The 14,117-nt window shown below is 47.8% G+C and overlaps 1 protein-coding gene across 1 annotated transcript in view; it reads right to left on the bottom strand.

Moving 5' to 3' along the window:
* LOC122931820 (integumentary mucin C.1-like) overlaps positions 1 to 14,117 on the bottom strand; it is a 100,605-nt gene that overhangs the window by 30,824 nt on the left and 55,664 nt on the right. The window contains exon 6 of the mRNA XM_044285876.1: positions 12,024 to 12,101. Within this exon, the coding sequence (XP_044141811.1) occupies positions 12,024 to 12,101 (78 nt within the window). The remainder of the gene's footprint in view (positions 1 to 12,023; positions 12,102 to 14,117) is intronic.

Genomic DNA, 14,117 nt, shown 5'->3' with positions numbered 1-14,117 from the left:
TTCTCTTGAAAAGAGACATGCAAGCTAGTTTTCCTTTCCAAAAATAAAGGAAAGCTGTCTCCAGCTGATTTGGGTAACTACCCTTTAACAGAAGAAGCACAGAAACTTTGCTTGGCTGCCTGAGAGGCCTTGGTTGGTGAACTTTTTTTTGTTATGGAGGGGACCAAGTATTCATAAGGAGTATCATAAAGCAGTCAATGTTCCTCTGGGTTTCTGGGAAAAATATGCAAAAATTAGCACATCTTAGATCTGCTGGCATCAGAGAGGCTTAGGAAAGCTAATTTGAATATCGTTCCATATACTCCATACCTACTATGCATACTAGTAGAGATAAGCGAATTTCATATTTTGAAATTCGTTCACACTTCGTTTGTTGGTAAAAGGTGAATTGCGTTATGGATTCCATTACCACGGAGCATAACGCAATTCTATGACGGAATGCATAACGGAATGCCTTTAGAGGCATTCCGTTATTTATTCCGTCATAATAGAAGTCTGTGAGCTGCAAAACTGATCCATCCCGTTTCCTTTATGCATGGGAGTCTGCATAACGGAAATGGGACGGATCCGTTTTGCAGCCCATAGACTTCCATTATGACGGAATGAATAACGGAATGCCTCTAAAGGCATTCCTTATGGTGTAGAACTTTGTGGCACTCTGCCAGTACACACTTGGAGTCGGGTTCCCACCCCTCGCATAATAAAGGCATTCCGTTATGCATTCCGTCATAGAATTACGTTATGCTCCGTGGTAACGGAATCCATAACTCAATTCACCTTTTACCAACAAACGAAGTGTGAACGAATTTCATAAGTGAAAATTCGCTCATCTCTACATACTAGGTGCTTATGGGGACTCGTACAGCTGCAAACATTTCATAGTATGGGGGTATTATTTATTCACTGTATAGTGCTGGTATTAGATTATTTTTATTCTATTTGGTCACTGTAGGTTGGTGTGTTTCTACATAGTAACTTCACATTGCATAATTTTTGCTTTAATGGTGTCACTATATAGCATTGTATAACATTGCAACTGTATGGCACTATGCTGTATAACGTATGGCTATATGTACACTGCCTGACCTTACACCACTTTTGAGCACCACACGTAGGACCCCATCAAATGTCAAGCTAGCCCTGATAAAAGCCAAGAGGCTAGTGTGAACAGAGCCTTAATTCCTCATTGTTTTCTGTAAGGAAAATAGCCCCCCCTAGTGGTGGCACAAGGGAGTTAGAGCTCTAAATAACTGCAGCATCATAAATTCACAGTGCGTTTTGGATCAATTTAGATCAAAATTTTTTTTAAATGTTAGCTCCACCTTACGTTCACCAGAGGTGACCCTGAAAGGGAATGCCTTCTGATATCCAAGCCTAACGAGAAGAAAAATAACCTGACGCATTGATAAGAGGATCGTATATCGTTAGAGGTTTACCATAGATTATTCGAAGTCATTTTGTGACCTGACAGATGACATTACACGTTTCCTCTGTGTACCTAAGATACGGTGACATTGCTGCTGTGATGGAATATCTCATTGCTCGGCCCTTTTACAACCACAGCTGTGTACATACTGGGTGTTACTTCCATCTGGTGAAAGTTCCTTTAAGGGTTTTTTTTAATGAAAAAAAAAATTCTAAATTTTTCTGAATACTTTTGCAATTAAATGGTTTGTTATAAAGAACTCTCTGAATTCCAGAGTGATCCTGTAATAGGATGTCACCACTATCTCTAGTCCCTTGTTGAAGTGTCTTCCCTCCTAGATATTTCACCATCCCCTGTGAGCGGTATTATTGTGGAAGGAACCACAGCAACCATGTAAAGTTACAGAGCTAAATCACGCAGGGCAAAGGCATTTTTCGGAGTTCCGGTGACGTACCGGGCTCTACATGGGGCTGCCAGGAAGCCCGATGACGTCACCGGCACTGATAGGCGGGCTTTAGCGCTGCCCTAGCCTGTAAAACGGCTAGGGCAGCGCTAAAGCACGCCCATCAGAGCGGTGATGTCACCAAACATACTGCCGGGCGGAAGCTTCCGCCCCGATAGTGTGTTATTGAAAACCAAACAGCCCTTGCCCTGCGCGATCTAGCGCAGGGCAAGGGAGCACATCGGAGCATGAGATGCTCCGATGCTAACATCAGGGGTGCGGCTTGGGTGGAATTATGGGTATGTCCGGGTTCAGCTCTGAACCCGGACAACCCCTTTAAGACATGCCCGGGGGAGTTTGGTGTGGAGGAACTTGACTGCACACAGTCCAGGTCTCAGCCCCATCCAAAGCCTTGGGTATGAAGTAGAATGGAGATTGTGAGCCAGGCCCTCTCCTCCAACATCAGTGTCTGACTTCACAAATGTTCTTATGGATGATTGGGCAAAAATTCCCACAGAGACAATTCAAAATCTTGTAGAAAACCTTCTCAAAAGAGCAAAGTGGGGAATAACTCCATATTAATGCCTGTGGACGCAGAAAGTAAGAACAACCCCAACACATTCTTCCAGTGGCGTACCAAGGGGGGGGGTGCGGGGGGGGGCGGGCCGCCCCGGGTGCCACTCACAAGGGGGGTGTTTGACGGACTCACCCGTCCCCGGCTCCATCCACTGCTGCGACGCGAAGGATTATTGCGGCGGCGGGCGGCGCGCAACATGACGTGACGACGTCACGACGCTGACGCCGCGCCGCCGCCTTCACGGATCAGAAGAAGGATCTCCATTATACCAGCGGTCGGACGGCCAGACGGCGGGCATCATCAAAATAAATGTGAGAGAGACGACGAGTAAAGTAAATAATTGTGTAATTAAGGGGGGGTGTACCGTGTAATTAAGGTGGGGAGGGAGGGGGTGTAATTAAGGGGGGGTGTTATTAAGGGGAGAAGAGAGGGTGTAATTAAGGGGGGGGGTGCAGGATTTGTTCATTTTATTGATGGGGATTTGGATTTTTTTTCTTTTTGGTGCAGATGGAAAGTGATTTTTTTTAAGGGGGTGCAGGTTTTTATTTTATTAACCACCTCCGGACCGCCTAACGCAGATGTGCGGTCCGGAGGTGGCAGCGCTGCGCACAGCGACGCATATACGCGTCATCTCGCGAGACGCGAGATTTCCTGTGAACGCGCGCACACAGGCGCGCGCGCTCACAGGAACGGAAGGTAAGCGTTAGCGAGTGGATCTCCAGCCTGCCAGCGGCGATCGTTCGCTGGCAGGCTGGAGATGTGATTTTTTTAACCCCTAACAGGTATATTAGACGCTGTTTTGATAACAGCGTCTAATATACCTGCTACCTGGTCCTCTGGTGGTCCCTTTTGTTAGGATCGACCACCAGAGGACACAGGCAGCTCACTAAAGTAGCACCAAACACTTATTAACCCTTTATGAACCACTGATCACCCCATATAGACTCCCTGATCACCCCCCTGTCATTGATCACCCCCCTGTCATTGATCACCCCCCTGTAAGGCTCCATTCAGAGGTCCGTATGATTTTTACGGATCCACTGATACATGGATCGGATCCGCAAAACACATGCGGATGTCTGAATGGAGCCTTACAGGGGGGTGATCACCCATATAGACTCCCTGATCACCTCCGTCATTGATCACCCCCCTGTAAGGCTCCATTCAGACGTCCGTATGATTTTTACGGATCCACTGATACATGGATCGGATCCGCAAAACACATGCGGACGTCTGAATGGAGCCTTACAGGGGGTGATCAATGACGGAGGTGATCAGGGAGTCTATATGGGTGATCACCCCTCTGTCATTGATCACCCCCCTGTAAGGCTCCATTCAGACGTCCGCATGTGTTTTGCGGATCCGAAAATTTGTAATAAATATTATTGAAAACATTGAAAAAAGTTTGTGCATGTTTTCTTAACTTTCTTGGGGGGGGGGGGGGGGGTGCCAAACAAAGGGTTCGCCCCGGGTGCCAAATGCTCTAGGTACGCCCCTGCATTCTTCAAATGCATAAATGCAAAAAAACATGTAGGGCCCCTAAATGATGGTAACAGGGTGTTGGTCACTGGGGATGAAGAGAAGGCAGAGCTCCTAAATGTTTTTTTTTTAACTCTGTATATACAAAAGAAGAGAGGGCATCTCATGAGGGTGGTGCCACTGGTGTAAATAAATCAAATAACATACTTACCTGGTTGACTGTAGACATGGTCCCTAATATGCTAAAAACATTAAAAGTGAACAAGGCCCCAAGTCCAGGTGAATTACACCCTAGAGTACTAAAGGAGCTCAGTTTTGTTATTGCTTTGCCTCTGTTCATATTATTTACAGATTCTTTAATGACAGGCATTGTACCGAGAGACTGGCGCAAGGCGAATGTGGTGCCCATTTTAAAAAAAATTGTGGGAAAAATATTTTTTTGAGGAGGTGATTAGAAGCCTTGACAGAGGGAAGGCTGTCGATATTGTGTTTTTGGACTTTGCAAAGGCGTTTGATACTGTCCCACACGGACGACTAAGGCTACTTTCACACTCGCGTTTTGTGCGGATCCATCATGGACGGATCTGTTCAGATAATTCAAACGTCTGCATCCGTTCAGAACGGATCCATTTGTATTATCTTTATCATAGACATGACGGATCCGTCTTGACCACCATTGAAAGTCAATGGAGGATGGATCCGTTTTCTATTGTGCCAGATTGTGTTAGTGGCTCAGTTTCATGCTGCAAGCAGCATTTTGGTGTCCGTCTCAAAGCAAAATGGAGACTGAACTGATGCAAACTGATGCATTCTGAGCGGATCCTTTTCCCCTCAGAATGCAAACTGATCCGTTTTGGACCGCTTGTGAGAGCCTTGATCAGATCTCACAAACGGAAAGCCAAATTTGAGTGTGAAAGTAGCCTAATGGGTAAATTGAGATCTATTTGTTTAGAAAATATAATTTGTAATTGGATTGAAAATTGGCTTCATGATCGTATCCAAAGAGTTGTGGTCAATGATTCCTACTCTGAATGGTCCCCGGTTATAAGTGGTGTACCCCAAGGTTCTGTGCTGGGTCCACTATTATTTAACTTATTCATTAATGACATAGAGGATGGGAGTAGTAGTGTTGTTTCTATTTTTGCAGATGACACTTGTAAAGGGGGAATATTAATCACCAATATTATGCGAATATCGATAATTAATATTCCTAAATAGGAGGAGCCGTCTAGTGATGACTCCGCCTATTTATGCCTTTATATAATAACACAATATCTTCGCTATGCTTTACACTAATCACTATACTAGCTGCATGCGCCTTACTTACTACCGCTAACAAGTACACACTACACAAAGGGTACAAGTAACACAGTATTTATTACACTACGCACACAATACAGTAACAATACAGCACTAGATATACAGACTCAACTACACTACACGTTCCCAAATTCCACCCACAAACTATCTATACAATACACACATACAATATCAACAACCCACCCCACCTGACTACTTCTATCCCTGGATATACGACGAGGATATGCGGTGGTCTTGCTGGGGTTAAGCAGACCACAACACAAAAGGTTGACAATGGGGAGCTGTACAGCAATACAGGGGTGAAGTATTCTGCAAGTGTACAGAATGATGGGGGTGTGGCAGGGGTTAATCAGGGGCACAGATAAGCAGAGGAATGGGGGTATGACAGGGGTAAATCATGGGCACAGATGAATGGGGGTATGGCAGGGGTTACTCAAGGGACCAGAGGAATGGGGGTATGGCAGGGGTTAATCAGGGGAATAATGGGGGTACGGCACAGCGTTAGTGGGATAGTGGGGAGGTTAATTTCGTTGGTGGGATAGTGGGGGGTTAATGGGGTTTCGTTGGTGGGATAGTAGGGGGGTTAATGATACTTAAGCTCATTGTCCAGGGGGGCTCGTCAGTCCAGGGGTGGTCGGCTCCTTCTCCAGGGGCGGCACGGCTCTTAACTCCTTAGTGCTGGGACCGCCGGCTATTTAAGTCCGGCGGCCCGCACTGCCGCACCGCCCACAAGGTGGCGCGCGTGCGCCACCGTTGGAGACACGAGGGCCGGCGCAGTGAGATGACGTCACTTGCGCCGGCCCGAGCGTCTCCAGAACGAGCGCATCGGGGCCGCGCGCGCGCCAACAGGCAGGAGAAGCCTTAGATCTCCCACCTGTGGCGCTCTGCATTCCGGCCAGCGAGATGCTAATTTCGCTGCCGGAATGCGCATAATAGAAGGAGGGGAGGTTTCTCCACTTCTTCTATCATGTGTAATTATCTCCAGCCGTGCTGGGGATAATTACAACAAAGGGCTCAGATTCTATTGAACCTGAGTCCTTTGTAGTCATCAGGATGACCGGACATTTCGGTCATTCTGATGTAAATAACCAGATTGCATCTGTGTGAATGCTTGGGCACATTCACACCGATGCATCTGGTTTCTGGTGTGGAGAGGGGAGGGGAGACACATATTCTTAAGGGGGATTATGTGAACGTGGGGCCATACATGTATATAGATATATATACACACCATATTATATATATATATATATATATATCTATATATATATACACAACACACTAAGGGGGCACATATTTCCCTCAGGGACCACCATGAGCCCCTGGGGGTCACCATGGGCAGATGTGAGCAGATGCTGGGCACATCCGCACACATCTTCCCCTGACGCGGTGGTAAAAGTATGCATATATACCATACATGCCCGCCCGTGTTTGCAGGCATGCATGGACATATATGCATACGTCTCAACCCTTCCTCAACAATCCCCCTGTTGTCGGAAATACGACAATAACTAGGGAAAAAGGGTTGAGACCCGTTTGCCCCTCCTCAACCCCATCCTTGGTGACAGTTCAGGAAGGGCTGTAGTGTCCGAATTCTTAGGTACTTAGACATCACCCCTCCCGCCTCCGACCTGCCGCTCTCCGTAACCTACTCCTCCATCCACCGGGCACACCATCTTCTTCTTTAGAACTTTCTTGACATCTTTTGCCTACTGACGTACTTTAACTAGCTTGACTCTTGCGTGTTTTGACTGGTCTTCCTTACAGATAACCATCTTCCGGTGTTAGTCACCCCTGCTGTTGGGATAGACACACACACATTCTCTCGGCATGCTGCCGTTTCTTCAGGTCTGGCCCGCCCCCACGGAATCTGGAGCGGGTTCACCTTCACCGACCTAGTCTCTTACTGTGCCAACTTTCAAGTACGACTTTGGTCCAATATCTTTAGTTCCATCTGGGTGGGTGCAGTTCTCTCAGGGACAGATTAGTAGGTTTTTACAAGGCAGGCCAGACCTTTAAGTGGTGATGTCACAGTACCCAAATTCTAACTGCGGAGAACTCCTCCGCCACACTACACATCCAGCCCTTCCCTTTAAGAGCTTCACCGTTCCAGGGTTCAAGGTGGCAAAGGTCAAACAACGGACGTCTGTCCCTATCGTGTCCTGATCTTATCCCCATTCACACAAAACACTTTACACAGTTCCCCTTTCTCTCCCACCCCCCCTAAACCCAAAAGACATTTATATAAAACACTATGAGGTCTCAGGATAATTTTCCACCCTGAACCTCTCCCCACACAATTGTCCTCCTTTTCCTAGGACCCTTTTTGGCTTCAGGAATTGGTGAATTAAGTCCTGAGCCTCCGGCGATTGTGTTCGTGAAGTGCTGTCTGGTTTAGTTGGTCCGTTAGTCTCTTGACCCTCCGGTACATCCACCACAGTCCTATGTACATGAATCCGACCAGAACCAGAAGCACGATCACTGGGTGTATCAGTAAGTTGAAGAACGAGGTCGCCTTAGGACTGTATCCAAAAAGACTCTCCCACCATGCCTGGATCTCGGAGGGTACCAGACACTGCCTCTAGTTTAGCCAGTTCGTCTGCCTTATTGTTGCCCATTATCAAAGGTTCATCGCCTTTTTGATGCGCCGGGATTTTGATAATGGCTGCTTCCGTCATGTGTGCCATGCCCCACTCCCACAGTTCTTTCAGGACCGACACATGAGCCAGAGGTTTGTTTTGACTGTCCACAAATCCTCTTCTCTTCCATATGTCAAGATGCAGGGTGAGGGAGCGAACTACATACGAGCTATCGCTATATATAGTTTGTTTCCCTGGAGGTTGAAGCAGCAGAGCTTCTTTCACCACCTCTAGCTCTGCCCGCTGTGCTGACATGTGACCCGGTAACCTGACAAGACTCTGGGTACCAGTGGTCTCATCCAGCACAGCAAACCCTGTGACATATTCCCCCTCCATATAGAATCGAGAGCCATCAACAAAGATGATTCTGTCATCTGGACGTCTGTCGGTTCTGAACATCTGTGGAGAGTCGTCCTGTTCTGGTTGACCACAGTCATGTTCGGTTCCAGTTAGGTTTAGTAACTGAGACAGAACATACTTGGCCTTGTGGTCCACCTGCAGATTCCGGCCACTGAGATCCATGATCCATCTCCCGAATCTCTGTTGGGAGACTCCAGGGAGAGTATCACGGAGCAAGAGGGCTAAAGGAGAATGCGGAGTCTGCAAGGTGAGGGGTCGGAAGCCTACAATATGCTCGGTAGTCTTGACGGCATAGTGTATGGCTGCCAGTTGTTTGGCACATTCATCGAACCCTCGTTCGACGGGTGAAAGCAGCCTGGAGAAATATCCCAGCGGTCTGGTCTCGTACCCTACTTTCTGAAGCAGGACCGCTGCGATAGACTCCATCCCTGCATGCGCCTGTATGGCCATTTCCCCATCTGGAAGTGGGGTGGCCAACACAGGTGCCGAGGAGAGGTCCTTTTTCAAAGTTGAAAAGGCTTCTTTCTGCGCATCAGACCAACCTTTGATCGAGGGTTCTTCCCCTCGAAGGAGTTCATAGAGAGGTTTTGCTTTGGCAGCGAAGTCCTCTATGAATTCCCTCATGAAGTTGGCCACTCCCAGGAATTTTCTCAAATCCTGAAGAGCGCCGGGTCTGGGTAACTTCACCATGGCTTCCACGCGGGCTGTCATGATACCTTTGGTTCCAAATGAAATTTGGACCCCAAGGAAAGTTACCTCTGTTTGGGCCAAATTTGCCTTATGTGGACTCAGCTTAAGTCCTGACTTTGCCAGGAGTCCCAGCAGCTCTCTCAACAGAACCAAATGTTCCTCCATGGTTTCTGTATGCAAGAGCAGGTCATCCACGTATTGTAGAAGGCATTCTGGCCGTGAGAACACACTCAGTACGGCCGCCAATGCTTGATGGAAATACGTGGGGCTGCTATGAAACCCCTGGGGCAGTACAGCAAACATGTACTGTTTGTCCCCCACCGTAAAGGCAAATTTGTACCGGCATGACTCAGTGAGTTCGATGGAGAAGAACCCGTTGGCCACATCCAAGGTCGAGAATACGCGGCTTTTGCCGCTTATTCTGGCCATGATGTCGGGAGTCTGGGCCACCACTGGCGCTGACGTTGGGGTGTATTTATTGAGGATCCGGAGGTCTATGGTGAGCCTCCATGCACTGGTGTCCTTTTTCTTGACTGGCCAGAGGGCATTATTGCATTTTGAGTTGCCCTCAATAACTACACCCCTAGTCTTCAATTCCTGGATGGTGTCCATAATTGAATGGGTGGCCTCTGGTGGGAATCGGTATTGGCGTTGTGGTGGAGGGTCCGGACCCTGAATGTCCACCTGAACACCAATCAGTCTGCCACAATCGTTTTTTCCCTGGGCCCACAGTTCGGGATGCTCATACACAATAATCTCCAGGTCTATATTGTGTGAGACCTCCGGCCATTTGTGTTTGAGCATGTCAGTTGACTCTTCTACTGTCTGCAAACACTTTAGCTCGCCTGGGACCTTTCCAGACTATGCAATTTGCCAGATCCAGGATCCACCCATTTTGTGTCATTACATCGGTTCCGATAATGTTGTCAGAACCGGGGTAATACCACATGGGTATCCTGAGGGTGGTGCACCCGGTAATCTGGACGATTACATCTTCAATTCTGTGGGCCATTACCCCCCCTTGTTGGTGATCAAATCCGATCACCACACATTGGGGGCTGTTGGGGTGCAAATCGTGCTTGACATTAGTGATGGAAATTTCCGCACCTGTGTCGAGCATGATTTTAGTTTCCCGTTCTTTTATTTTGGCTTTTATGTGGGGTCTCCCTGAAGAATCCAATATGATGGGACATACTGGTGCCAATTCTTGAGGGATCCCTAACCTTCAGTCGATGTCCACCAGATTCCCAGTAGGTACCTGTGCGGTACATACTGCCACTTTCACCCTGAGTATTTGGTGTGGAATCCTTTGATTCCACACCCCCTGGGACATTCACGGCAGCCACGCGTTTTGGTGATTGGCCTGGTGAATGTCCCAGATTTTTATCAACACGTTCTCCCACTGACTTGGCAATATTAGGTTTCATTCTAAAACCATTGTTATTGCCAGTCTTTTCTGGGTTAGTCCAGTTATTTTGTGGACAATTCCTTTGAATGTGCCCGTATCGTAAACACAGGAAACACCGAATGTTTCCTGGCTTCTCCCATGGCGGGGCCGTGGGGCGAACGGTTGATGCAGACCTTGTGTGCTGTATCCGTTCATCTTGTGATCTAACGTATGCAGGCGCCCGTTCCCTCACTTTAACGGACTTCTTATTGTACAGTATATCCTGTCTACACTGTTCAATAGTCATAGCCGCATCCGTGAGGGATGGCTCCCTAGCTGCGCTCAGCCGGATTGCAGTATCCAGGTATGGGAACTTTTCCACAAACATGCGAACCATGCCTTGTGGAATCCCCATACCCTGATCCTTAGTAACCCTCCTGTACATCGCTTCAAACCTACTATATAATGACAAAGGTTCATCATGGATAGTAGGCTTGAATTTTGACAGGACCTCTGGAGTGACATCCCAATGACCCGTGGCCAGTCTCGTGAGTATGGAGAGGCGTTCCTCCTTATCATGAAACTGGCCATTCGTGGGTTGTGTCCTCCCCGTTACCTCATACCTTTGGTTAAGGTGTGTCGGTAACCACAATTTTAACAACTCCATACGATATTCTGGAGCCACTGAATATTTATTACAGTGACCCTCAAAAATATTGCATGAAGTGAACGGATCTACATTGGGATCGTATTTTGGGATCTCTTTGCAAATCCGTAACAGGAAGTTTATCCTTTCCATACTGGAATGGTTAAGATAAACTCCTTCCTGTTTCTCCGGACGTGTTGGAGGATTGGAAGCGGAGTTCGGCCATCTACTTTCCTCTTCCCAACTGTTGTCCTGTTCATGGGCACGGCCGCTACTACTAGTCTCCCCGGGCGTCGAGGTGAATCGTAGCGACCGGTCCACCATTGCGGATGTGTTATCCGCTGAAGACTTTGGCACTGTTGCCGCCGTCTCCCCCTGTGCCGTTCCCGAAACCAGTTTCGTGGGTACCATGCTGTTAGTACCAGGCCTAGACCAATTGGAGATTGCCCTCTGCAAATGCTCAATACTTTGCGCCTTTGCAGCCAGGTCCTCCCTCATTTGAACAATTAGGGCATCCGTAGATGCCGCACTGTTCCTGTACTGATTATTCTCAGTGTACAGCCGGAGCAGCTCTCTGTCCATGTCAGAGTAGAGACCCTCCTCATCCGAGAGTCTGGACTCTAGCATGCAGATCTCTCTGCCCCGTTCGACTGTACACTGGGTTTCTTCTTGTAACCGAGCCTCTAGTGTGTATATTCTTCTAACGTTGTCAACACAACAATTGCAGTGGAAGTTTGCCTTATCAGCAACCTCCCCTGCCTTTCCTGTGCTGGCGAGTGTGTTAGTGTGTTCTGCCTTCCAAATGGTATCCTCAAAGGTGTGAACCAATTTGGCTAACATTTGGAAGCGTTTGTTTGTTTTATTGAAGATACTCCTATTGATACAAACCCGGTCATGAGCGTAAGCTTGGTCCAGTAAGGCGGACCATAGCAGCTCAGCGGATTTGTATGTAGTAGGTATAATGGGATTAAAAGTGCTGTGTTTACTTAAGTGTTGCAGTGTGGAGAAGTCCATGCTCACTTTTTGATGAGCGTCCATCTTCTCCTTGGGGCCGTACCTCTTTGTCCTCAGTAGCTGTTTGGAAGAAGTCCTTTTTCTCTCGGAACGCTTCTTCCCGACCAGCTGGACTTATACGCTACTCCAATGAAGATGGATCTTCTCCAGTGACGTATCCTCTTCTCTCTCGCAACCACTCGAGCGATGTAGTAATCGTGTAAAGCAAAATATCAAAATATTAATTCACAGAACAATGATAGATTCTCTGCTAAAGATTTTGATCTGCGTTTGGTGCTGTGAGGAAGAGTCGCGTTTCCTGTCCGAATTATCAGGTCCTAGACGCTCAGACCACTGACTACGTCTCTCCTAGACGTTCAGACCGCTGACCACGTCTCTCTTGCCTGACAATTCACAGGACAACCGACCTCTAGCCTCAAAACCAAACACAGATTTCAAAATCTAAGCAGTGGGCCTGGCTCGCCAATGTAAAGGGGGAATATTAATCACCAATATTATGCGAATATCGATAATTAATATTCCTAAATAGGAGGAGCCGTCTAGTGATGACTCCGCCTATTTATGCCTTTATATAATAACACAATATCTTCGCTATGCTTTACACTAATCACTATACTAGCTGCATGCGCCTTACTTACTACCGCTAACAAGTACACACTACACAAAGGGTACAAGTAACACAGTATTTATTACACTACGCACACAATACAGTAACAATACAGCACTAGATATACAGACTCAACTACACTACACGTTCCCAAATTCCACCCACAAACTATCTATACAATACACACATACAATATCAACAACCCACCCCACCTGACTACTTCTATCCCTGGATATACGACGAGGATATGCGGTGGTCTTGCTGGGGTTAAGCAGACCACAACACAAAAGGTTGACAATGGGGAGCTGTACAGCAATACAGGGGTGAAGTATTCTGCAAGTGTACAGAATGATGGGGGTGTGGCAGGGGTTAATCAGGGGCACAGAGGAATGGGGGTATGACAGGGGTAAATCAGGGGCACAGATGAATGGGGGTATGGCAGGGGTTACTCAAGGGACCAGATGAATGGGGGTATGGCAGGGGTTAATCAGGGGAATAATGGGGGTACGGCACAGCGTTAGTGGGATAGTGGGGAGGTTAATTTCGTTGGTGGGATAGTGGGGGGTTAATGGGGTTTCGTTGGTGGGATAGTAGGGGGGTTAATGATACTTAAGCTCGTTGTCCAGGGGGGCTCGTCAGTCCAGGGGTGGTCGGCTCCTTCTCCAGGGGCAGCACGGCTCTTAACTCCTTAGTGCTGGGACCGCTGGCTATTTAAGTCCGGCGGCCCGCACTGCCGCACCGCCCACAAGGTGGCGCGCGCGCGCCACCGTTGGAGACACGAGGGCCGGCGCAGTGAGATGACGTCACTTGCGCCGGCCCGAGCGTCTCCAGAACGAGCGCATCGGGGCCGCGCGCGCGCCAACAGGCGGGAGAAGCCTTAGATCTCCCACCTGTGGCGCTCTGCATTCCGGCCAGCGAGATGCTAATTTCGCTGCCGGAATGCGCATAATAGAAGGAGGGGAGGTTTCTCCACTTCTTCTATCATGTGTAATTATCTCCAGCCGTGCTGGGGATAATTACAACAAAGGGCTCAGATTCTATTGAACCTGAGTCCTTTGTAGTCATCAGGATGACCGGACATTTCGGTCATTCTGATGTAAATAACCAGATTGCATCTGTGTGAATGCTTGGGCACATTCACACCGATGCATCTGGTTTCTGGTGTGGAGAGGGGAGGGGAGACACATATTCTTAAGGGGGATTATGTGAACGTGGGGCCATACATGTATATAGATATATATACACACCATATTTTATATATATATATATATATATATATCTATATACATATACACATTAATATATATACACAACACACTAAGGGGGCACATATTTCCCCCAGGGACCACCATGAGCCCCTGGGGGTCACCATGGGCAGATGTGAGCAGATGCTGGGCACATCCGCACACATCTTCCCCTGACGCGGTGGTAAAAGTATGCATATATACCATACATGCCCGCCCGTGTTTGCAGGCATGCATGGACATATATGCATACGTCTCAACCCTTCCTCAACAACACTAAACTTTG

This window comes from Bufo gargarizans, chromosome 3, assembly GCF_014858855.1.
Source record: "Bufo gargarizans isolate SCDJY-AF-19 chromosome 3, ASM1485885v1, whole genome shotgun sequence".
Taxonomy (NCBI): domain Eukaryota; kingdom Metazoa; phylum Chordata; class Amphibia; order Anura; family Bufonidae; genus Bufo; species Bufo gargarizans.
Note: the sequence above shows the minus strand (reverse complement) of the source record. Positions and strands in the feature narration are given on the sequence as shown.